The sequence below is a fragment of the Pseudocercospora fijiensis genome (assembly GCF_000340215.1).
Source record: "Pseudocercospora fijiensis CIRAD86 unplaced genomic scaffold MYCFIscaffold_5, whole genome shotgun sequence".
NCBI lineage: Eukaryota > Fungi > Ascomycota > Dothideomycetes > Mycosphaerellales > Mycosphaerellaceae > Pseudocercospora > Pseudocercospora fijiensis.
Window position 1 is genome coordinate 603,026 of NW_006921536.1, and position 22,291 is coordinate 625,316.

The 22,291-nt window shown below is 52.3% G+C and overlaps 13 protein-coding genes across 13 annotated transcripts in view; 7 read left to right on the forward strand and 6 right to left on the reverse strand.

The window, feature by feature from the left end:
- Positions 1 to 554, reverse strand: part of MYCFIDRAFT_154374 (uncharacterized protein) — a gene marked incomplete at its 5' end in the record, with an annotated part of 2,926 nt that extends 2,372 nt beyond the window's left edge. Inside the window, 2 exon segments of the mRNA XM_007929083.1 lie at positions 65 to 151; positions 167 to 554. Of these exon segments, the coding sequence (XP_007927274.1) occupies positions 65 to 151; positions 167 to 554 (475 nt within the window).
- A 1,290-nt stretch (positions 555 to 1,844) lies between these two features.
- MYCFIDRAFT_63709 (uncharacterized protein) lies at positions 1,845 to 2,702 on the reverse strand (the record flags this gene model as incomplete). The annotated part of the gene is made up of 3 exons (XM_007928916.1): positions 1,845 to 2,023; positions 2,074 to 2,452; positions 2,508 to 2,702. 3 exons carry the CDS (start codon positions 2,700 to 2,702, stop codon positions 1,845 to 1,847), a joined length of 753 nt encoding a protein of 250 aa, XP_007927107.1.
- A 713-nt stretch (positions 2,703 to 3,415) lies between these two features.
- Positions 3,416 to 3,794, forward strand: MYCFIDRAFT_102363 (uncharacterized protein; the record flags this gene model as incomplete). The annotated part of the gene is made up of 2 exons (XM_007929084.2): positions 3,416 to 3,517; positions 3,576 to 3,794. Coding segments are annotated over 2 exons (321 nt in total), but the record flags the coding sequence as incomplete, so codon positions are not given.
- Positions 3,795 to 4,312: 518 nt separating this feature from the next.
- Positions 4,313 to 6,210, forward strand: MYCFIDRAFT_188669 (uncharacterized protein; the record flags this gene model as incomplete). The annotated part of the gene is made up of 4 exons (XM_007929085.1): positions 4,313 to 4,334; positions 4,390 to 4,434; positions 4,658 to 6,031; positions 6,089 to 6,210. 4 exons carry the CDS (start codon positions 4,313 to 4,315, stop codon positions 6,208 to 6,210), a joined length of 1,563 nt encoding a protein of 520 aa, XP_007927276.1.
- Positions 6,211 to 6,464: 254 nt separating this feature from the next.
- Positions 6,465 to 7,337, reverse strand: MYCFIDRAFT_215447 (uncharacterized protein; the record flags this gene model as incomplete). Its single annotated transcript, XM_007929086.1, has 1 exon — positions 6,465 to 7,337. One exon carries the CDS (start codon positions 7,335 to 7,337, stop codon positions 6,465 to 6,467), a length of 873 nt encoding a protein of 290 aa, XP_007927277.1.
- Positions 7,338 to 7,961: 624 nt separating this feature from the next.
- Positions 7,962 to 9,425, forward strand: MYCFIDRAFT_87119 (uncharacterized protein). The gene is made up of 3 exons (XM_007929087.1): positions 7,962 to 8,119; positions 8,180 to 8,274; positions 8,364 to 9,425. Exons 1-3 carry the CDS (start codon positions 8,010 to 8,012, stop codon positions 9,272 to 9,274), a joined length of 1,116 nt encoding a protein of 371 aa, XP_007927278.1. The 5' UTR covers positions 7,962 to 8,009; the 3' UTR covers positions 9,275 to 9,425.
- A 587-nt stretch (positions 9,426 to 10,012) lies between these two features.
- MYCFIDRAFT_175278 (uncharacterized protein) lies at positions 10,013 to 10,517 on the reverse strand (the record flags this gene model as incomplete). The annotated part of the gene is made up of 4 exons (XM_007929088.1): positions 10,013 to 10,136; positions 10,180 to 10,317; positions 10,375 to 10,382; positions 10,419 to 10,517. 4 exons carry the CDS (start codon positions 10,515 to 10,517, stop codon positions 10,013 to 10,015), a joined length of 369 nt encoding a protein of 122 aa, XP_007927279.1.
- Positions 10,518 to 10,748: 231 nt separating this feature from the next.
- Positions 10,749 to 11,705, forward strand: MYCFIDRAFT_120462 (uncharacterized protein; the record flags this gene model as incomplete). Its single annotated transcript, XM_007929089.1, has 1 exon — positions 10,749 to 11,705. A coding segment is annotated over one exon (957 nt), but the record flags the coding sequence as incomplete, so codon positions are not given.
- Positions 11,706 to 13,082: 1,377 nt separating this feature from the next.
- MYCFIDRAFT_78852 (uncharacterized protein) lies at positions 13,083 to 14,731 on the reverse strand (the record flags this gene model as incomplete). Its single annotated transcript, XM_007928992.1, has 2 exons — positions 13,083 to 13,651; positions 13,708 to 14,731. The coding sequence occupies 2 exons, from the start codon at positions 14,729 to 14,731 to the stop codon at positions 13,083 to 13,085; spliced, it is 1,593 nt and encodes a 530-aa protein (XP_007927183.1).
- Positions 14,732 to 14,769: 38 nt separating this feature from the next.
- Positions 14,770 to 15,134, reverse strand: MYCFIDRAFT_175281 (uncharacterized protein; the record flags this gene model as incomplete). Its single annotated transcript, XM_007929090.1, has 3 exons — positions 14,770 to 14,801; positions 14,832 to 14,848; positions 14,887 to 15,134. The coding sequence occupies 3 exons, from the start codon at positions 15,132 to 15,134 to the stop codon at positions 14,770 to 14,772; spliced, it is 297 nt and encodes a 98-aa protein (XP_007927281.1).
- On the forward strand, positions 15,128 to 18,569 carry MYCFIDRAFT_215450 (uncharacterized protein). The gene is made up of 8 exons (XM_007929091.1): positions 15,128 to 15,978; positions 16,050 to 16,074; positions 16,139 to 16,183; positions 16,239 to 16,317; positions 16,384 to 16,651; positions 16,709 to 16,796; positions 16,862 to 17,734; positions 17,786 to 18,569. The coding sequence occupies exons 1-7, from the start codon at positions 15,335 to 15,337 to the stop codon at positions 16,898 to 16,900; spliced, it is 1,188 nt and encodes a 395-aa protein (XP_007927282.1). The 5' UTR covers positions 15,128 to 15,334; the 3' UTR covers positions 16,901 to 17,734; positions 17,786 to 18,569.
- Positions 18,570 to 18,732: 163 nt separating this feature from the next.
- On the forward strand, positions 18,733 to 20,912 carry MYCFIDRAFT_197021 (uncharacterized protein; the record flags this gene model as incomplete). Its single annotated transcript, XM_007929092.1, has 2 exons — positions 18,733 to 20,338; positions 20,392 to 20,912. The coding sequence occupies 2 exons, from the start codon at positions 18,733 to 18,735 to the stop codon at positions 20,910 to 20,912; spliced, it is 2,127 nt and encodes a 708-aa protein (XP_007927283.1).
- Positions 20,913 to 21,984: 1,072 nt separating this feature from the next.
- Positions 21,985 to 22,209, forward strand: MYCFIDRAFT_32527 (uncharacterized protein; the record flags this gene model as incomplete). The annotated part of the gene is made up of 1 exon (XM_007928763.1): positions 21,985 to 22,209. A coding segment is annotated over one exon (225 nt), but the record flags the coding sequence as incomplete, so codon positions are not given.
- Positions 22,210 to 22,291: the final 82 nt, after the last annotated feature.

A 22,291-nucleotide genomic window follows, 5' to 3' on the forward strand; every position in this document is an offset into this window, starting at 1 on the left:
GTGTTGATCCACGCAGTCCTAAGCAAACGAAGAAGCGTCAGCGATGCCCTAGACGATACTTGACTCCAAGGCATAGCTAGATCATCAATCACCACCTCCACCCCATCATCATTAAAAACACCCCGACATTGAATAAAATAAAATAAAAAATCTACTCACAAATAACTAACCCCCCTCCCCCACCCATTATCAACAAGTCTATGCACCCAATACCCCTGTCCCAGCGCCGTCGGCATACAACTCGTCAACTCCCCCAGACTGACCGCCACACACATATTACAAAAAAACACAAGTCCCAAACCCCAAAGGATCGCCACCGGACCCCCGTTTTTCAGCCCCGAGGAGAGGCCTTGAGCAAATGTTGACCATGTTCCTAAGACGCAGAAGGCGAGGGATAACATGGACCGTGTGTCGAATTTTCGGGTTAGGGCTTCTTCAATGTGGCCTAATTCGGCGACGGAGTTGGCGGAGTGGAGGGATTGGAGGGAGGGTTTGTGGGGTGGGGAGGTGAGGGGGGAGGGGGAGGCTTCGAGGTCTTGGGGGGTGTGGTGCATGGTTGCGGTTCGGATCGATTTTGATCGTTCGCGAATTGTTGTTCGAGGTAAGGTATGCAATCTTCCTTCATACGATTGAATCGTGTGTTCTTGCGTTGTACGCAATCCTTCTACGGTTATCGATTCCGAGAGAATGATTTGTTCTTTTGTAGTTGTACGTCATTCGCGAGATAGTCCTGCTTGGCTGTTACGTGTAGGCAAGGCGTGATGGAGTGTGATGAACAGGACGAATGTCAAGAAGGTGATGGAAGATGGCATTCTATACATGATTTACTTGTTGGAGGATCTAGTCCTGTGAGATCTTTCGGTTGGTCTGCCCTCCCTCGTCACTGGCCGATGGGATATCGGTACGGGCATCTCTCCACGCCCTATGGAAGCTGAAGGATGCTTAGTGTCGGATGCACATTCCCAAAGTGGATGCTATCTTGTATCTTACAGATCTGCATGCAAACGTAAAGGTATTGTTATGTGCTCTGCTGGGCCTGCTCAAACGATGCCCCGACTTCATGCTAGAGTGGGCAGTCATAGCCTCCTCAATTACCTGTTTGGGCAAAAATAAACAGGCCACCCGGAGACAGAAGGCGGATGACGGCTCCAGTAGGCTTTCTAGCCCAGCGTTGTCAAAAGAAGGATCACTGCGCGAGATAGCGAAGTCTCGGATCTCTCGCCGCCCTGCGGATTCTATTGTGAAAGTCTCTAGCATGTCACTACGCACTTGTGATAGTGATCGATGCAGATAATGTTGAGCGAGAGCCGCTCAGTATCGTCAAAAAAAGAGGAGCAGAACTCGTTGTTCCAATGTATAGCCTCGAGAGCCGTTAGGTGCAAAGAAGCAGATTCTGCCAACATCCGTATGCATCCACGTTGAGCCCGATATTGAAGAGTCGCATGTGCGATTCCGACGTACAGGCCACAGAGTCTCGAGATCAAACGAAGCAGAGTCTGCGGATTTCCATATGTGTAGACAGCTGAGATAGATCGAAATGCTAGTACCGGAGGTGTTCGAGCGTAGGACGCAAATTAACGTCAGAACCCGGTTGCCAGAGGAGTCCTGTGATTTGAGAAAGCACGTCTGCTTCGAGAATCCAGTCCTGCCATTGACTAGCTTTCACTTAGACGTACGATTAAGCTTGCGATGGAACACGTGGCTCGTGCCTTCCCATGAATCGCTCCTTGCACCTGAAGCTTGGCTGTATGACCTCACCTTTCGCAGCTCGCTGTCGTGGTCTGACATGTTTTCTGGCATCATTCGTAACATCGTGTTATTTACTGTATGTGCATTGTAGCCATTTACCTCATGTCTGGTACTGCTGGTGCCGCAATGTCTCTATTAAGCGCTGCAGGGTGCACCTCGCTGTCAGGTGCTGGGTTCGCGTCTCGCTCAAATAGCCTGATCCAGAACTGGGGTGGGTCCAAAGGCCGCGAGCCGTTGTGCGCTGTTGGGTAAATGTCGTTGAAGAAGTACCACACTACCTTCCGTTAGTGATGACCAAAGCACTGCGAGGCATTGTGTCCTTACCGTGTCCAACAGCAATTCCACATAGCTCGTCCTTAGGCCAGTGTCCGTGAAGTACCACATTGAACGCAACAAGCACCCATGGTAGCCATGGAGCCTTGAATGTGAGCAGTCCAAGAAAGCTTAGCCTCGTGTCTGGGTTTCTCCTCGACCAGATGTACACCAATGTGCTGCTGAGGGTCGTGCCCAGGAAGGCTTGGCTGAAGAGTGGGGCAATGGCCAGCAGTGTGACTGAGGTGTATGCGAGTAGCCAGCTGAAATGTGCGACTGAGGCGGCTGACTCTTCAAGCATGCGCGCATAGCGCTGGATGAAGAATATGTGGAAGAGGAGGTTGAGGGAGAGCGGACCGAAATAGATAAATGTCGTCGCTAATCGCCAGAACTGTGCAAGCTGTTAGCAAGCGTTCGTGCTGAATCTCCCGGCCTGATGCGCATACCTGTTGCTTGTGGAAGACTGCGCGGAAGCTGTAGAAGAGCTGGAAAGGTGTCAAAACCTGACACTGTACCAAGATTCCTGTTATGACTGTCGCTGATGTCCACAATCTTGTGCAAATGGGCATCTCGAAGAACCACTGCTCCAAAGGTAGTCCTCCAAGCGCGCCATCGCCTCCACCGTTCACCACTGCCGCCATGTCGTTGGATCGTATGTCGTTGGATCGTATGTCGTGGTGCCGATGAAGGATGAGGTGTATGGAGATCAACTTATGTGGGGGAGGTTGAGAGTTGTGTTTGTGTGGTAAGCGCAGGTCGATCTTTTCCTTTGACACTTGTTAACACATGCCGGAAGTGAGAGCCAACAAGCCAACAAGCCGATGTCGCCCCCACATCTCGGTCGCATGCGGCTCTGTAGCTAAGTTCACTAGCGTGCATTCCATGAGCCAGGGTCGTGTGGCTGGGAAGCTGGCTGGGAAGCTGGGCAAAACAACAAGACTTTCGGACCAGACGAAGACTGCGCGCCCCAAAGCGTACACATCTTTCACGACCTCGAAATCGATTTTCAACGAGTACGCGCGGACAAGCAGCTGCGTCTTCCTTGTCACACCGCGTTTCACCAAAGTGCATCGCAAAAAGCGGATGCGACACGCGACGCGACTGAAGCCTCAGCACCGGCATTGAGTAGGAGGGAGCGGAGCATCGGAGCGGAACGACACTGCAACAGCGAAAGTGTGGCATTGGGACACGCATATTCAGATCTTAGAACATGGCACGAACGGCAGCAGCGTCTTCGGGGCGCAAGAGCACGGGCAGTACCTCGACACCAACCAGAGGAGGGAAACGTCCTTCCACCAGCGGCAAAGGGCCCAGAAAAAGTAGCGGCGCTGCCAGCGCGCAACAAAGTCCACGGAAGAAGAAGAGATACAGGCCTGGCACAGTGGCTTTGAGGCAGATCAGACAATACCAGAAGTCGACGGATCTTCTGATGGCCAAGCTACCCTTCTCGCGACTGGTGAGTTATCCGACAAACATTAGTCCCTCTGCAGAATGTTCTCTAACGATGCGACCAGGTACGCGAGGTTTGTCTCAATGTTGCGCCGCCAGGATCGGAAGTTACAAGATGGCAGTCACAAGCCATCCAAGCTCTCCAAGAAGCGGCAGAAGCATTCCTAGTGCATCTCTTCGAGGACACGAATCTATGCGCTATTCACGCGAAGCGCGTAACCATCATGCAAAAGGATATCCAGTTGGCACGGAGGATACGCGGCGTCTGGGGAGGTCTTGGCTAATAGCATGCGCATCGTGCTGAATTAGAGCTGTTGGTGTGCATGTCGGAATCATTGTGCTAAGCGAGGCGTCTGGCGAACATTGTTTGGGCTTGGAATGTTGCAATACCCGATGAGAGGACAAGAGAGAGTAGCACAGCACGATAGCGTGAGGAACGGGAAACTCGATTCTGGATTCACTGTCCAAATTGCACCCGTCTCGGTATCGTACTCGTTTCGTGATCGCGATTACTTGCTCCCCAAAACAATTGAAGTAAACAACATCTGATCGCAAGCGGAATCGCGTCGCGCGTGAACAGCTCTCGAGCTCTGTCGGGCTTGGCTTGAATGACGTCGGGCTTGCAGCCGGTGAACATCTTCTCGCATTTGCACGCCCATCTCTGCCTACACTGCTCGGACTATTGCCTGCTGTATTTGGGAACGCCCGACGACCGTTTGCAAGATGAGATAGACCTCCGGTGACAACACGCAGCTCCTACCACCTCAGCAAACGGCCAAGTGGCACCACTCCGGAAGACAGTATGCTGCCATATCTCAACTACCGTAGGGGAGAAGCCTTGTCACGCAAGCAAGCAGCAGCTTATTGACATTTTCGCAGCATTTGAATATGTCGCAGGAAAGATAGGCGCCTCGACAGACGAGTGTCGGTCTCTCAAAACAGCCTGGAGCATGCCATGAACATTCACTGATGCGGCACAGTCAAACTCATATGCTCCTTCCTGATATCATACCCACTCGCGGCAGTGCTCAAACGACTGCCAGATGACAAGCCATACATACGGAATCTCTTCAACATCTCGTCAGTTCTCCTCCCCACGATAGGATCGTAGTGCTAACTTCCTTCAGCGTCGCGCTTTTTTACCTAGTTGGGCTCTTTGACCTTTGGGGTGGACTTGTAGTTGTCCTCTTCGATGCCATCGGTACATACCTGATCGCTGCCTATATCGAAGGCCCATATATGCCATGGCTTGGCTTTGTGTTCCTTATGGGCCACATGTCCGTTAGCCACATCTACCGCATGATCGCAGACAGCCCGAGCTCCGTGGACATCACTGGAGCCCAGATGGTCATGGTCATGAAGTTATCTGCCTTCTGCTGGAATGTCTGGGATGGCAAGCAAAAAGACTCCGACCTTAACGATGTCCAAAAGGAGCGCGCCATCAAGAAACTACCAGATCCGCTGAGCTATGCCGGCTTTGTCGCTTTCTTCCCATCACTCTTTGCCGGTCCTGCTTTCGACTATGTCGACTACGAGCGATGGGTCACGACAACTATGTTCGATCTACCGCCCGGAATGGATCCTGCAAAAGCACCCCCGACACGCAAGAAGCGCAAGATTCCACGCAGTGCGACACCGGCCATGTTCAAGCTCGTGACTGGAGTCATCTGGATTGTAGCCTTCCTCCAGTTCTGGGGCTCATTTGGACCAGAAGTGCTGCTGGACGACCACTTCAAAGACAGGAACTTCTTCATGCGTGTCTTCTACCTATACATGATGAACTTCGTCCAGCGCATGAAATATTATGGAGTCTGGACCCTGACTGAAGGCGCTTGTATTCTGGCTGGCATCGGTTTTAAGGGAATCGATCCAAAGACAGGCAAGGCTGATTGGGGCAGGCTCACCAATATCAAGCCACTGGGTGTTGAGTTGGCACAGAACACTCATGCTTATCTTGGCAATTGGAACATCAATACCAACCACTGGTTGAGGAACTACATCTACCTCCGAGTCACTCCCAAAGGCAAGAAGCCAGGCTTCCGAGCAAGTATGGCCACGTTTGTCACTAGCGCCTTTTGGCATGGCTTCGCACCTGGATACTACCTGACATTCGTCCTGGCAAGCTTTGTGCAGAATGTTGCGAAGAGTGAGTTTCCTTCTAGACCTACTACTTCATACGCTAACGCATCTTCAGACGCTCGTCGCCTACTACGTCCGTTCTTCATGACACCAGATGGCTCGAAACCGACCAAGTACAAGCCCTACTACGACTTCTTCACCTGGGTAGTAACACAGCTCGCATTCTCCTTCGTCACCACACCCTTCATACTTCTCACCATACACGACAGCTTGCTAGCCTGGGGCCGCGTTTACTTTTACTGCGTCATCGGCGTTGCTCTTTGCAGCGGATTCTTGGTCACGCCAGGTAAGACGTGGCTTGCAAGAAAGGTCAAGGCCAGAAGCACACGGCCTGAACTCAAGAAAACCGATAGTATGGAAAGCTTGCAAGGAGCGACGTTGGGCGTGCCATCAGAGCCTGGCAAAGAATTTGATGAAATGGTTGATGAGATTGTGGAAGAGGTCAAGAAGCGGAAGGGAAGCCAGTCACTGCCGGATGCTGCTGAGCTGAGGCAAAGAGTGGCCGCGGCCTTGGAGAGGAAGACGGAAGATGTCAAAGAAGGTGCAAAGAAAGAGTTGTGATGTACAATGCGTGTTTGCGAACCGCCCGCCCACTCACTCTCGTAGAGATCGAGAACAACAATTCGAGAAGCTATATGAGCGGTACAGATAGACATCTCCAGCCACTCCGAAGCATTATTGAAACCGTAGTCAGCGCCTTGCTAACAGCACATTTGAGCACCATAGCAGAGCGCCAAAGTAGGCACCACGACCAATAGTGGACACCAAAGGTGACACAAATGACATTGAAGAAGAAGAGCTACCGACAAGAAAGACTACACCTGATCGTCCAGAGGCTTTCGCGCCGTCACACAATGCATCGTCCACCAAGTATAAGCACCATCATGAATCTCCTGGACAGCCTTCTCATAAATTTCATCAACAGCAGCCTGCTCCTCTTCCCCCATCCCCCGTTGTCTTAAGAACCGCTGAATAATCTGATAAACAGCCTGCACAGAGACTAAATTCGTCTCCTTCCGATTCTCCGCCACCCGATCCGAGGCAAAAACATCTTCTTGCACATCGATAAACCCACTTTCCTGCACGGTGTTCTTCAGTCCTGGAGAGATACAATTTGCCAGAAGTTTACCTTCCGAAGCCTCGAAATCTAGCATCATCTGGAATAGCTTTTTGAGATGGCACGTCGAGTTGCCAGGTGCGCTCTGCAGGTATTCGAAATGTCCGAATCTGGACTCCAGCCATTGGACGTGCCCCCCGGGTTTTAGAAGACGGAGGAGATTTTGCGCTACGATTTGCCATTCGTGGGATTTTAGAGCGGCGATTAGGTAGCGGATGTGGACGACGTCGAAGGCTTGGAGGAATTTTTCTGGGATGGGTTCGAGGATGTTCAAGATTTCGAAGTTGCAGTGTGATTGCTGGTCTGGTGGTGGGAATTGGGCGTTGGAAAGGTCTAGGCCGGTGAAGGACCAGGTCTCGGGGGCTTTTGCAGAGAGGTCTCGCATCCAGATTCCGGTTCCTGTGGCGACATCTGCGATGCGTGCGTTTTCTGGTGAGGCTTGTTCGATGCGAGGGTGGAGGATGAATCCTAGGTTCTGGATGATTAATCTATGCTGCTGTTCTAGACGCGCGCTTTCGATCTCGTTGCGCGGTAAGGAGTATTTGTCTATGAAATCGCTTGGCTTCGTCATGTTGGTGGAGTGTGATCGTGAAATGTCGCAGGTGGAGTTGCTTCGACGGGCTCATATAAATGCGTCTGGCAGATAACGGGCATTGGGGAAGCTCAAAGTCAATTCGGATCTTGCAAGTCATGGTCAAGGGTGTGATTTGCTGAAACGGCAGTGACGGCAGTGAGTGAACAACAGCCGGCCGCGTGCGGATGGTATAGAAAGCGGTATTAGTAAGACTCCGGCCTGACGGAAGAGATGAGAGTTCAGTGGCTTCGGCAAGGTGCCCTACGATCAGATGCACTCGCCTTGTGATGAGCAGGTAGGCTGGAAGTATCTTTAGGACAGCGCCAACGTTTAGGACAGCGAGCGCGGAATGTAGGACAGCGCCAACGAAACTGTGCTACGAAAACGGTTCGCTGAGCCTGTCAGTGTCAGTTGGAGGGCGTCCACTGTACATGTACTCAAGTCAAGACTGCAAATTGAGAACACTTCGTCACACTCATGCCGTGAGAGAAGTCCGACCGTCCTCGGCTGCCAGATTGAGTTCTCGCTTGTCGGCAAATCCTTTCGCCGACCACTGTCTTGGCACGCTGCAAATTGTCAAGTGCGATTCGTCTCCGACGTCGAATTCGAACTCCAGCAGTTGGCGACGAGCAACACTCCACGACGCTGCATACTAACACCACAGCAAAAATGTCGTCTCGCCCAACCGTCACGATCATCGGTGCCGATGGTGCTCCATCCAAGGACACCCACCCGCTCCCAAATGTCTTCAAGGCGCCAATCCGCCCAGACATTGTCCAGTACGAATTACACCTCCGCGAGCATGAAGGAATTGAGGGCAAGGACTAATGGAACAACAGGCAGGTGCACACCGGCATGGCCAAGAACAAGCGCCAGCCATACGCCGTGAGCGAGAAGGCCGGTCACCAGACCTCTGCTGAGTCTTGGGGAACTGGTACGTACAGAGATGGAGAAAAGAGATGAAACATGGCATTGGAACATGGAGAATCTTACACCAACATACATACTAACAGCGCTTCCCAGGTCGCGCTGTTGCCCGTATCCCCCGCGTCTCTGGTGGTGGTACTCACCGCGCTGGTCAAGCTGCCTTTGGTAACATGTGCCGTTCTGGTCGCATGTTCGCACCAACCAAGGTCTGGCGCAAGTGGCACCAGAAGATCAACCTTGGCCAGAAGCGATTCGCAACTGCTTCCGCCATCGCCGCATCCTCCAGCGCTGCCCTCCTCCTCGCCCGTGGCCACAAGATCAACGAGGTTCCAGAGGTTCCACTCGTCATCTCCTCGACCGCTTTCTCCAACGCCGCCGTGAAGAAGACCTCCGCTGCTCTCGCTCTCCTCAAGGCTGCTGGTGCCGGTCCAGATCTTGAGAAGGTCAAGGCCTCCCGCAAGCTCCGCGCAGGAAAGGGCAAGCTGAGGAACCGCCGCCACACTCAGCGCCGTGGGCCTCTCGTTATCTACGAGCCAGAGAAGGATGGCCGTGAGCTTGTCACCGCTTTCCGCAACATCCCAGGTGTTGAGACCTGCCCAGTCTACGCTCTGAACCTCCTCCAGCTCGCACCAGGTGGTCACCTCGGCCGTTTCGTCATCTGGACCTCCTCCGCTTTCGCCGCCCTCGACACCGTCTACGGCAGCACGACCGAGCCATCCGGCCTCAAGCGCGACTTCCTTCTCCCATCCAACGTGGTCGCTCAGCCAGATATTGCCAAGCTCATCAACAGCAGCGAAGTCCAGAGCGTGCTCCGCCCAGTCAAGGGCTCTGCCATCACCAAGCGCACCGTTGTGCAGAAGAAGAACCCACTCCACAACAAGCAAGTCTTGCTCCGCCTCAACCCATACGCCAAGGCATATGCATCGCAGGGTCTTGGTCACGTCAAATCGACCGACAAGCCGATTGCCAAGGACAAGGCGTACGAGGCTACTCTCCACGAGAACTAAGCGTTTGTTTGTTGTATGAAAGGTTTTCTGGGAGCGGGAACACAGCTGAAGCATCCATGAGAGCTGTACGGCGTTCATATCATCGAATCAAAGATGATTTACATTGCCTATATGATTCATGACACTCGTAATATCCTGTTCATCATTTCGGACTTCTCGCTTGACTTTCATGACTGTTATCATCTCGAATTCAGTGCTCTGCCTGCCTCCAAATGCTCTTGTTCCGCAACATCGTATCTTCCGAATTTGACCACATCAATGATCAGCTAACCGCTTTTTTTCAGAGCCTCTTCACTGAAACACGAGTCGTTTGACGATAGAGCAAAAATACCGTCAAGACGAACTCCAGCTTCAAAAAGTTTTGAAAATTTTCTTAATCCAAGGGTATCCTTATGCTGTGGTCTTTGCATCTCTGGTATCGTCTTCCTCGGGCAGAATCTTATGAATATCGATCAAGCGTGCGTGGGCACATACCAATGGATTAAGCCTTTCTTCCCTCGCCTCGCTATATGCATTCCAAGAGATCTCCAAAATTCGGGATTTTCTATTAGCGACGAACGCGATTCAAATCAGCCGTGTGTTTACCTTATGGTTTTTGCGGGTGGGTATGATGATGATGATGATGATGAGAGGGAGATGGGTTTTTTTTCGTATAGAATTCTAGGAGGAAAGAGTTGGTGGTTCTTTTATAATCGCGTACATTATATGCTTTGGTATTAGTTACAGATTTCGCTGCTGCTACGTGGGATTTTTTTTGAACGATTCGGGAGATGTTATATTAACATGTTGGAAGGTAGGAAGGAAGGATGAAAGATGATTCCATTGGGAAGGTTTTTGATGGAAGATGATAGTCGTCGCCGGGCTTTTGGTTTGGCAGTGCGGACTCCGTTCTAGAAAGTCTGTACGGAGGGGAGAGGTGGGGAGTTTGATAAGATGTCAATCGGTATGGTAGTGGTGGCATAGTGATACTGATCTCCACATATAGGGTGTCGGATCGTGCCAACCAATGCCTCCCGATAATCATTTCACAGTGTTGGAGATGACTGCAGTTAATCTTCCTTCAACGAGTATGCGAGAAAGAAGCACCTTCTCGAATGCACGAGACACTCTATAATCAAGGAAGGACAAAGACTAAAGTCGGCACAGAACGACGGCATTCACGCCTCAGGCCACAGATTACCAAGACATTCAACGACCTCCTGCAGTTTCGGGAAGTGATCGACTTCAACCACGCCCCGGACATGAGCCCGTGCCAATCATGATCTGGAATTTCGTATAGCAGACACAATGCACAATTTTCCTATTTGGGACAAGTACTGTAGCATTGGGAGGACTTCTGGGAGAAAGGATATATATATGTCGTCGTTGTCATGTCTAGAAGAATCAGAAAAGAACAACATCAACCAAACACCACAACCACAATCAACATCCAAACCACCCACCAATGTCTTCACCATCCACCCAACCCTCCACCCCAACCCCCTTCCTCCTCACAGGAATAACAGGCGGCCTCGGGCACAAAATCCTCACCTCAATGCTCCACACCCACCACATCCCTCCCACCTCCATAATCGCCACATCCCGACACAACGACACCCTCACCACCCAAACCTTCGAATCCCAAAACCTTCTCTTCCGCCACGCAGATTACACCTCCCCCTCAACTCTCACATCCGCATTCCAAAACGTGCAAAATCTACTTTTCGTATCGTCGTCAGAACGAGATTCCACGAAAAGGATTGCCGAACATAGAAATGTGATCGACGCAGCGAAGAAAGCAGACGTGAAGAGGGTGTGGTATGTGAGTTTGGGGTTTGGGGGGTGGGGGGATGGGAGTAAGATAAAATTTCAACACGCGCATTATGAGACGGAGAAGATGTTGCGGAATTCGGGGTTGGAGTTTGTGAGTTTGAGGGCGGGGGTGTATGCTGATGCGTTTCCGTTGTTTTTGAACTGGTATCCGGAGAGTGAGGAGGTTTTGATGCCGAACATTCAACCTGCGGTTGAGGAGGGGAGGATTGCGTTTACGTCGCGAGAGGAGTTGGGGGAGGTGATTGCGAAGGTTCTTGTGGAGGGGTTGGGGGGGATTCAACCGAGGGGGGAGAGGAGGATTGTTTTGTTGACGGCGATGAGGACGTATAGTCTTTTGGAGATTGTGGAGGTGATTGGTGAGGTGAGAGGGAGGAGGGTGAAGGTTAGGTATTTGGAGCCGGAAGAGTGGATTCGGGAGTCGGCGAAGGGGGATATTGGAGGGAAGTCAGAAGCCTGGTTTCAGGCGAGGTTGGTTTTCTTTCAGGGGATTTGTAATGGTGATGCTGAGGTTACGGATTCTGCTATGATGACTTTGTTGGGGAGGGAGCCGGAGACTGGCGTGCAGACTGTGAAGAGGTTGTTGAAGCAGAATCCGGAGTACAGATGGCACCAGAACCATGTTGGGGCCAGCTATGAGAAGTATTTCGCTGGCAAGTAGTGTTTCGGGTAGATATGCGATGATTTGATTTCTATTCGCCTGCAACTTCAATAATTCCGAATCCGCTTATTCGCAATCTTTCAAGTCCAATTTCTGTGCCTCAAGACTGGAAGTGACTTCAGCAGAGCTCTGGTCCACCAGCCAGCGCCCACCCTTGACCACTCAATAGCGCGAGGCGCGCCACTGATCAGTGCAGCTTCCCTTCGTCGTGCATTGATAACCCCTCTTGTGAAGTCATCGACATGAGCTCTCACTCTTGCGCTCCATACAGAACCGGGATCGTAACACCACCCTTCAGCTCCTCGAGCCTGGCCTCCCAAACGTTGCTCGTGTTGATGACTTCGTCAAAGAAAATTGGCGTATTCTGCTTCCAGCAAAGCTCTCAAAGTTCAGGATCGCAAGTGCCTTCAGAAATCACCATGAGTGAAATCTTGTCTACCTTGAGGAATGGACTGATATGGACTTTCGACTTGTGGCCATATGGAAAGTCGTTTGGGTCGTAGACATTCGTTGCGAACTTTCCTCGATCTTCAACGACGGCCTCCCTCGGTTCAGTGCCGTAACCTGCGAAGACGACACCTGCCCATGCGTGACCCCGCTCAGAATTATGGGGTCTGCTGTGCAACCCAACAGCAATGTACACTCATCGAATGCGATGTGGTGAAAAGAGCACTGCAATGCCAAAATGCCCCCAAATTTTAGGCAGAATCTACTCGAGATAGCACCAGCATTCTTCAATGTCGATTGCAAGAGTTTTGGACGAGACATGCCACAGGTGGAATGCCGAGGAGATGGCAAAAAGTTGATGCTGTGTAGTCTGGATGAATTATGTCCCAGCTCTGTGCTGAAGTGGTAGCACCATGAATGCCAACTGGAAGAGGTCTGTTTGATGCTTTTGATGGAGAAAGTGCCGGTGTCGGTATGTATGCAATGCCAGTAAGAGTGGTCCAGTTCTTGAGTTTGACAGCGAAAGGCGACATTTCCGGCTTTTCGTTCGTCGCGAAAGCAACACATGGGTCCGACATCACGTTGTACTATACGTGAATGCAAGGTTAAGATGCTGGAGTCGGAACACGCTTTATGGACTTGGACTCCCGATTTGGGCCAGGTCGTTGCAACACTTTGGTATGCGCTGTGATTTGTCCGCTTGGGCCGCTACTCTTCTTGAAGGAGCCGGTCTCGAACAGGAAGGACCATGCTCGGAGTCAGCCATCGATGCCGAGCTACTGCATATGTTGTGAAGCTCGCGCAGCAGCAGATCCATATTGAGACCACACAAAGCGGCAAGGGACAAGGATAATCGCAAGTGCACTTGCAGCGTGTAGCTCAAGTAGCATCTCAGCCATACATCAAGATGTCCTCGGCGGCGTTGTTGGCCTGAAGTCGAGCCACAACATCGGCAGTCTTCACTGGCCAGGAGGCGCGAGATAGGCCAAAGTCCACGCGAATGCCAGGAAATAGCGTGAAAGCGACCTCTTGCGATCCGCGGCCAGGGAGTTTGTGAGCCAGCTTCATGACAGTAGTGTCTACCGGCGAGCCAGCGGTTGGCCAAAAGAAGCCGTACTTGTAGTTGGAGTCGATCAGGCGACATTTGAGGTCTATTGCAGCGCTGAAGACGGTTGCCATGCTGCTTGTGAATTCGCTGCACCATCCATGAGCTTCGCCTTGAAACTTCTGTAGAACTGTGGCAAGGTTGACTAGGCTTTGAATATGTGGCTGCAAGATGTTCGTGAGGCGACTGGCAGCTGCGTGCGCGTGCGCGTCGAACATGCTCTGAGGAGATTGGTCCTCCTGCACTGCGGTCTCCAGAGGCTGCGGGTATAGATTGGCTGCCGGGCCCACGGCTGCAAGTCGATCTGGTTCGTTGTCAATGGCCAGCGCAAAGAAGAGTCGTTCGGCTTCGGCATCTGGTCGGAGTTAGCAAGAGAAGACTTCGGATGTCATCATGAGCAACTCTGTTTACCTGCAAGCAAGGCCGAATTCAAGTTGCTGCAGAATTCATCTTGGCTCGTTGATGCATCGTTGAAGATGAAGCAATGCACGTAGCAGGCTGTCAAAGCTCGGAGCACATTCGATGCAGATAGACCGTCATGGGGCTCCATCTGCTGCTCAATGTTGGACCACTCAGGACCCCAGCACGTTTCGTACAGTCGCTTCAGGTCTTCGCTTGGTTGACGAACACAAGGGCTATCGACGAGTCGTTTTTGCTGCAAGCCCAGAAATACCAGGACTGATTCAGTAGTTTCCAGGATATCGTGCGACATTCTCGCTAGGGCATCATTGATTTCGTTTGCGTTGAGCTTTTGCTTGACCTTTCCTCCTTCCTCGCCACATAGGGGGTCGAGTTGCGTATCCGTACCACCGTTGGCAGTGTTGCGGCCGTCTGAGTCAAGCTTTCGGGTGCTTGGGCCTCGCTGAGAAGATTTGACAGCGAGAGGTGCAGGTGTTGAAGAATCAGGCGAGCCTTGATCAGTCTCGGAAATTTCCGAGGCAGGACAAATAATGGCGGACCGCGAGTGTGCGACTCCAGGATCTTCAGGCGTGCGGCCACGTTTAGACGGCGGAGAGGGGATATCGTCAGACGCTTTACGCTTGAATCTAAGGTGGTTCATAATGCGAGTAATTTTGCCGGTAACGCCAAGCTGAGAAGAAGGCGGCTGAGCTTGCTGCGTGGATGATGCGGGATACGTGATCTCTCCAGCATGGCCAGCTGACAATTCCGCGGACTGCAGAGACATAGGCACAGGCATCGGTATAGCCATAGGCAGATGCATAGGCAGAGATTCGGTCACGGCCGGGTTCTGGCTGCTTTGCTCGATGTGCTCGAGGTAGTGCGGCTGGATCTCATCGGTGCCGGTGCGCGTTGCAATGATGCCTGCAAAGCCACTTCCGCGCCGAATGCGTGTCGCTTCGATGGGCGCCGGCGAGGAAAAGGCAGGCAGTTCGCAGTCGTGTCCATAGGCATAGATGGGCATTCGCGATTGCATGTTCGATGTAATTAACAGAGTTCCCGGCTCTGGGGCTTTCACGGAGCGGTCCGGTCCGGTCCGGTCCGATCTGTTGTCGGAGTCGCGATGACCGATCAACTAACTGCATCTGGGAAGCTGCATTGCAAACCACCATGCGGCGTTTGAATCGCTACTTTAGCTCGGGTGGCATGTGAAAGGCTGAAAGCTGAAAGGTGTCTGCGTCTCGACTGCCAAGAAGCAGTTCGTGGTTGGTTGAACTTGTTGGAGTGGCTGGGGCTGGGGCTGGGGCTGGGATAACCGCACTAGCGGGTCTTGGCGAGTGGAGGGGTTCATGCAGTGGCTGAGTGACTGTTCGGCGTTCGCCATTGCCTCGTGTTATCGTGAAGTGCATGCCGACGGTCGTACTTGCTGTGACTACCATTGCGGGCGGCGGGAATTGCTGGACGAGCGATGCAGCAGTGCCTGCAGGTACATGTACGCATGACGGTCAATCTGCGTGATCGCCGCGAGACCCCGAGCAAATCCACCTGCATGCTTACTACAGCCACAACTTTGTTTTCCTCTTGAGCGCGGGCGAAAAGACTGCACTGCCGTCGCGTCGTCGTGGCCCTTTCTGCCACCATGACCGGCACTTCTGCCATCGACCGGTCTCGCTCCTTCGTGAGAACGTTGATCGACTATGGCAGCGGGCGACTCAAGATCGCCGTGCAATTCGTCCGCCCGGGCGAATCCGTACACGATGTCGAATCCGTCAACGTCGAATTTGAAGGCTCCAGAAATGAGATGGAGCAAGTCATGGTGATGGACGATGCCCGAGGTCTCATCACCGGCAAGATCGAGACGCAGCAGTGGATCGAGGAACAGCAATGCGCCGAAGCTGCCATCTTCTTGTGGAAGCTCTGCCTGTCTCCAGAGCATCAGAACAGTGCGCTGGTGACACGAGTGTACAGAGCAATCGGCGCGGAATTCGGCGACATCGCTGCCATCGAAGAGCTCATCTGCGACCATCTGAAGGTCATCCGCCAACAAATCCTCTCCTTCCTGAGAAGTGAAGCGACTGGCTATCACTGCGGCGCGCAAACTCACGCCAGGGGATGCAAGTGTCATATCCCAGATGATATCCAGATTGAATCAACCATCACCATACCAGTAGCCTGGAACAGTGCTGCCCGTGGCATCATGATTGACGCCGCCATCGCCGCTGGCTTCTCCAACATTCGATTGCAATATGAGCCGATTTGCGCCGCTGCAAGCGATCTACCGAAGTACGTGTGCCCGTGCCACTCGTCACATCTTCATGCTGCCCCTGCTAATCCATTCCACTTTTGCCCATTAGGATGCGACAACAGAACGTTATCAAGGTGAGATGCTCTGCTCTGCTTGTGGGCTTCGACGACGATGAACACGCATTGACGCGCTAATCAGGACGATGATCTGGTCTGCTGTGCGGATGGAGGACATGGCACCATGGCACGTATCACTCTATCTGTCATCTCTCAATTACACAAAGCTGACATGCCTCAAGGACGTCGTCACTATCCACACGAGGCGCTGTGCTTACAGCGCAAGTCGCTTTGCCATCAATGTTGTGGGCACGCCGACCGGTGAGTGTTGAGAGGCCCTGGTCACGCACGCTTGCGCGCAGAATGAGAACTGACGAGTTTCCAAAGGTGGTCTTGCGGGAGCTCACAATGTTGAATTGCAAGCTCTGAACTATGTTGTGAGATGCCCTGAAATCCGAAAGTACGGTGACCTCTCAAATGCTTGCGCTGTGCTCGGCGACCTATCGGTGAACGACTTCCAACGGCAATTGTACGACCAGATCGGGTATCTGAAGGAGCAGGACCCTATACCCGCCAGAAACACCGTCGTCATCAGCGGAACCGCAGGCTCTGCTGCAGCTGGCTGCATCAGCGAGCTTTCCATCTCTCTTGACAGGTATGGACATGGCTTTGCGTACTGACAGTAACGCTGACGTGGTTGACATCTCGCTAGAGAACGAATGATCTCATTCATAATCGAGTGGGCAAAGCTTGCTTATGCCGTCATCGCAGAGCACCTTGGACAGCCGGCGAACAGAAATGTCGGTAGCGTCCGTTGGAACCTCCTTCCACCGCGAGAGCTGACCGAGAATACAGTGTCGCGCAGTGCTACTTTCAGGAGGCATCTCCAAGTGTCGTCTCGTGATCAACTATCTGAAAGAGAAATTGCTGAAGAACTTCTCCATCGAAGACGTGTGGTGTTCAAAATCCATCAACCCGGTTGCGAAAGGCGGCCTCATACAGTATCCCCACAACGAGCCTGATCGACTTCCGACCGGCTCCATCTTCTTGGTGCGCCATGAGGAATGGGATCCCGAAGTCCACAAGCTGGGCACCGTCTGGGTCAAAGTCTGGGCTCATGAGCAAGAGAGCAAGATCTACGCAGGCAATGAGCTGAATAAGCAACGCTTTCCCAAAGCCGCCCTGGATTTTGCTGAATGGAAAGATGTTGCTGGTACCAAGTTTTCTGGACGCAAGGCGTCTGCAAGAAACCCAAAGGCGTTGTCGTACACTGGTAGCGACCCTCTGCCTGATCCGACATGGGTGTCACGGAGCGAACACGATCCAACGGAGCTTCTCGCCACGGAGAGGCTTGTACCTATCATGAGGGTTGAAGACTCGATGACAGCGTCGGAGCCAATCCCATGGATTGCCTTGGTTGATGCCTCGATCCCTGCCCGCCTTGGAGGCTTACGTTTCGACATGTACTACAGCAAGCCGGGCCAAGCAGTCACGAAGCATAGTCCTCTTCGAGACGCCCAGGGCCGGATTCGGAAGCAGCTCGAGCTTTTTCCACCAAAATATATCAAGCTTCCTGATCTTGCGAAGAAGGGGTTCGGAGTGAAACAGCTTGGAGGAACACCATTCTACGAGTGCAAGTGCATTGTTAGCACCGACGTCGCAGAAGGCAGTCTCAAGCTGCGCGTGAAGGTGCTGGCGCCGGACGAAGATTACATCTACGTTGGAAGCTCTGGAGATGGTGAGTGTACTGCCATGTCACACCTGGTATCAAACTGCTGACAGACTGAAGTGGACGTGCATCACGACTATCGACTCGCATTTCCTCCACTGATTAAAGACATTTGGGGCACTTACTCCTCACATGTGGTTGATGATAAGCCCGAACATGATGAGAAGCCGCCGAGGAAAAAGCAGAAACAGAAGCAGAAACGAGCAGCAGTAGCCACCGTGCAGGCCGCTGCTCCTAAGATGACTCGATCGCGTGCGAAGCACACGCCTGCCGCTGCCGCTGCCGCTGCCGCTGCCGCTGCCGCTGCTCCTGCTCCTGCTCCATCTGACAGCGCTTCTGCGTCAGCCGCGTCAGCTGCCGTTCTCACAACCTCGATCTCCTCCAGCACCGAAGAATCCTCAACGCCTACAACCATCCATCAATCACCGCACAGCTCGCATACATCTATCAGCGCTCAGCAACGAAGCTCGCAGACGAGGAACTCGTCGCGCACAGGTTCCATGAACAGCGAAGACCTTCGTACCTCGGCCGCCGCGTTGGCGCTTCAGATGTTGGCCACAAAATAGATAGGTGGGAAAGTGAAGAATTTTGCATGTCGGCATCTGAATCATGTGGCGGTTTTGTCTTGCTGTGTTTCAGCAGAAGAAGAAGAAGAAGTGGAATTTGGAATGGAGCATGCATGGAGCCGACGCAACCGCCTGAAATGTTGGGTACTAGGTAGCTACTGTACTAGCCGCGCGCGCTGCAAGGGCAAGCGTAGAAACATTGTTTAACATGTCTACTATGAAATGAGAACTTCGTAATATATAGGTATCTATAAGTGCTGATATTTAAGCTTTGCGCTAAAGCACGGCCCACCGCATTTCAGCTTAGCTTCCTAGGCATTCTACAAACTTGCCGCCCGCGTTGGACGATGGAGGAAGGAGCAGAGCGCATCGTCCACACTTCCATTGCCCGTCGCTGCTTTCTTCCAATTATACCGACCTTTCTTGGCATCAGACCTGATCATGGAGCGGCAGCACCGCCGGGACGCTGTGCAAGGCTTGCTCCATATGATTGACAGCAGTACACAGCCAGCCGCATTAAGCACGTCGCAGCAGCTCGCACTCATACGGAAACACCTTCGCGAGCATGCTTACTACAAGCGATCCTCGCATAAGAATGGACGTGCAGTACTTCGAACGGAGCGTGATTGCCAGCAGCTACTTACAGAGCTGGCATCAGAAAGCAACCTCGGCAAATTGAAGAAAGCCGGCGAGACCTTGGTCGATGTCATGTTCCGGGTGGGGAGCAGCAAGCTGGCAGAGACTGTGCTCGAAAGATACCACTACAAACGTGCCACCTTCGATCCTGCTTCTCTGCCGGGTCCTCCTCCGAATACCAACCACTTGCCCCGTCCTCGTCATCCAACTCGCTATCCAAAAAGGGATAATGCCATCTCGCGTCGCTTGCGTCAACGTCATGCACCATCCGACGACGATGATGACGCTCTGGACGATGGCGAAGATGAAGACTTTGCGAACTCAACAACCACTTCTGACGAGATCGATGTTCTCCTGTCATTGCCGTCGGCGACTGCGAAGCAGTATGCACTCTATATTGTGCTGCAAGATATTGACGCGACCAAGCAGCAAGCTCGTCATCCGGAATGGAAATATGGCGACAACACCAAACAAAATGCTGCTCTAGCTCTCTTGATCAACCAATTTTCTTTGGGATACCCTAAGAATCATCAAATTTGCTCGTACACTCCCGACTCTCTCAACAAATTTCTCATACAACGATCCACGCGCCATCAGAATCCCAGACTGAAAAGCGGCCTCAAGTCTGAACCAGTGTACAAGCTCGGTAGCGAAGCTTTCAAGCCAGCCTACGTGAATCAATTGCGGAAGAGCTACGAAGATGCCGTTCAGCGCGCTGACAGATTACCCTACGGTACCCTACCAACAATCTCTACGAGTGCCGAAGTCTTCGCAGCGCTTGAAGGCGAGGAGGGAGGATTGGTCCAGCTTCCGGCTAGTGACCAGGACAACGAACATGAGCCATCCGGCCACGAGATCGGCGAGATCTCCCAGAGCTCATCTCTGACCGAGACGTCTTCGCACGACACGGAGGTCACAAGTCACGATGGCCAACCTTCTCGCTTGATCGTCAAGCTACGGCATGCGGCCATTGCAGAGAAATGGGAACCTGTGACTGTAAAGTCCGTCCGCGCACGGCCGCGCCGTCCAACTCCAACTCCACCCACAACTGCAATCGCTCACGTTCCTGCCGCCTCATTTCCAGACCTGGCCAAATGGGAAACTGCCTTCAGTGACCTGGCAAAGCAGATTAGAGCGACGGTGGTCAGCCTGTTCGCCGCGGTCGGTCTGCCTGCCAGCCAAGTCAGTCCATATGTACCGAGCTCATCGCCATGCTTGCAAAGTGTCCTCATATCTTGCTTTGGCGGCAACTTCAAATCTAATTGCGGCAGTCTCAGAGATAGCGGCAGCTTCACAGCGCTCACTGTCACTCAATCTCTGATCTCAGCACTGGTATATCAGTTCTTGTTGCGGGAAAAGCTGGATTGGCAAAGAGGACTGTGCGTCCAACTCGGTTGGTCGAAGATTGAAGGTGAGACACTACACAATGTTTGATTGTTGCGCTGAGCTGACTTCTCTTTGCAGATGCACCAAAACTGTTCGCAATGCTACGAGATCCGCTGCAGAATGCCATTGCTCGTGAAAGGCATCTACCTCGCCGTTTCGCTGAAGCAATTCTCAAGTCCGCAGATGATGATCAAACCCGAGGAGTGCTGCCTCGTTTCATGCAGCAGTTCGCCGGTCGGCTCACCGATGATCTCACTCCGTACATCGAAACACTCCTCGGCATAGCGGCTTTGCTGAACCAGAATGAGACGCACAAAGACAAGACTTGGCGTGCGAACTTTGAGAAGAATGTCGTCGCTATTGCCACGAGCGCGGCAGAACTCAAGCTCAAGCTCACCAGTTCTGAAATCCAGCATTGCTTCTTCTGGCCGACTCCTGGTGAGCATTTCAATGGAGAAAACCACAAGGCAGTCAATGAACCTCGAGACATCGTGGCATTCACAGTAATGCCAGGACTACGTTTGATCAAAGGAGAAGCTACGATGGTCCTACCAGCACGTGTAGTTTGCTGTTCCGGTGAAGAACGGGAGAAGATATGAAGTACGGAAGGAAAAGAAATAATCTTGCTCCTCCTCCCAACCAACATTATCGGCAGAGCGCAGGGCAGAACCCAACATTTTACTTCTCCTCAACCTCACGTAAACTCACTACTACCAGTATCAACCACCATAATCGCCGCATACGCAGCCGTAGCCCCAAACCACATGTCCCTCGCATTCCTACCTACTCAAAGCCCATCCATCCCTATCGCAAACACCCATCGTCACAACACTCACAATCACTGTAGGGCTTTCTTGATCTTGTTGTTCCATGTTTGCCATGCTGGTGTCGTGGATTCTGAGGAGGACGTCAAGACGTATGTGTATATAGTCCGGCGAAGAATGAGTGAGGTTGATTGAGCAGAAATTTTCGACACGAGATGAGACTTGTTGCTTCTCTAGTGAGTGAGATTACATCTCTAAACTCAGTTCTGGCTATACTGATTCGCACTGTCCAAGCTGTTTCTGCTGGCAGGGTAGGGCATTGCACTTCTACATGCTGTAGGCTATGCTTTTTCTGAGTCATGTATGTCCTAACAAGACCTTTTCCGTGTCACACGATGCCATTTCCGGATACGATACGATGTCAAACACGCATCGGACTCTTGGTATGACATATGTTGTTCCACGAATGCAGTCTGAAGTACAGTATCTCGAACATTCTCTCCGCTTCGATGCCGTCGTCTCTCCCGCGAACAGCTAGGCTCGTCTAGACGGAGCCTTCGACGATGCCAAACCCAAGAACAGCGGGTCATACGATTGGATCACGGAAAAAAGCCCAAGCAGTCCTCTAGAATACTCGAAATATCGCGGCTCCGCCCCCCACCAGGCACATGCACAATCGTAACCGCTCGACCACGACGACAAGCCTATCGAAAAAAAAAAAATCCTTGGGACACGAGCTACATGTACCTTGTTCTCTGCCCAACAATGCAAATTCCTTGGGACGTGCGTTGGGATCCGAGAGCTTGTTTATGAGTGTATTTGGGCGGGCTATGCTTTGTGCTGTGGACGGACGGCCATATCGAAAACTCCGATAACAGGGTGGCGCTCGCTGAGCAGGCGATAAAAATCTGTTCTGATGACCCCGCTTGCTACGGGTTGTGGGATGGTGAGCTCCACGCGTTGGGCGGAGCAGACTGTCATCGCTATGAAGTACTTCGTTGAAGCGGTCGAGAAGCCGGAGGTGTGGAGGCGTATGACTTGGGAGGACGTGTTCCGGAAAGAGGTCGAGCTCAATGCAACTTGGGAGACTGGTTGTGAGTTAGTGACTGTTGTGGAAGTGCTTGGTTCATGATCTGGGTGAGATTGTCTTGACACTATGGAGGTCATGAGGTGATGTCTCAGGGAAGCTCTGGAGCGCGCTGCCCTTGAGAAAA

Excerpts from the sequence above, each read along its gene's own strand:
- MYCFIDRAFT_87119 (XM_007929087.1), top strand. The coding sequence starts at position 8,010 with ATGTCGTCTCGCCCAACCGTCACGATCATCGGTGCCGATGGTGCTCCA. Across the intron at positions 8,120-8,179 it reads ATCCGCCCAGACATTGTCCA|GCAGGTGCACACCGGCATGG; the intron begins GTACGAATTACA and ends ATGGAACAACAG. Across the intron at positions 8,275-8,363 it reads TGCTGAGTCTTGGGGAACTG|GTCGCGCTGTTGCCCGTATC; the intron begins GTACGTACAGAG and ends AGCGCTTCCCAG.
- MYCFIDRAFT_215450 (XM_007929091.1), top strand. The coding sequence starts at position 15,335 with ATGACCGGCACTTCTGCCATCGACCGGTCTCGCTCCTTCGTGAGAACG. Across the intron at positions 16,318-16,383 it reads TGTTGTGGGCACGCCGACCG|GTGGTCTTGCGGGAGCTCAC; the intron begins GTGAGTGTTGAG and ends GAGTTTCCAAAG. Across the intron at positions 16,797-16,861 it reads GACAGCCGGCGAACAGAAAT|TGCTACTTTCAGGAGGCATC; the intron begins GTCGGTAGCGTC and ends AGTGTCGCGCAG.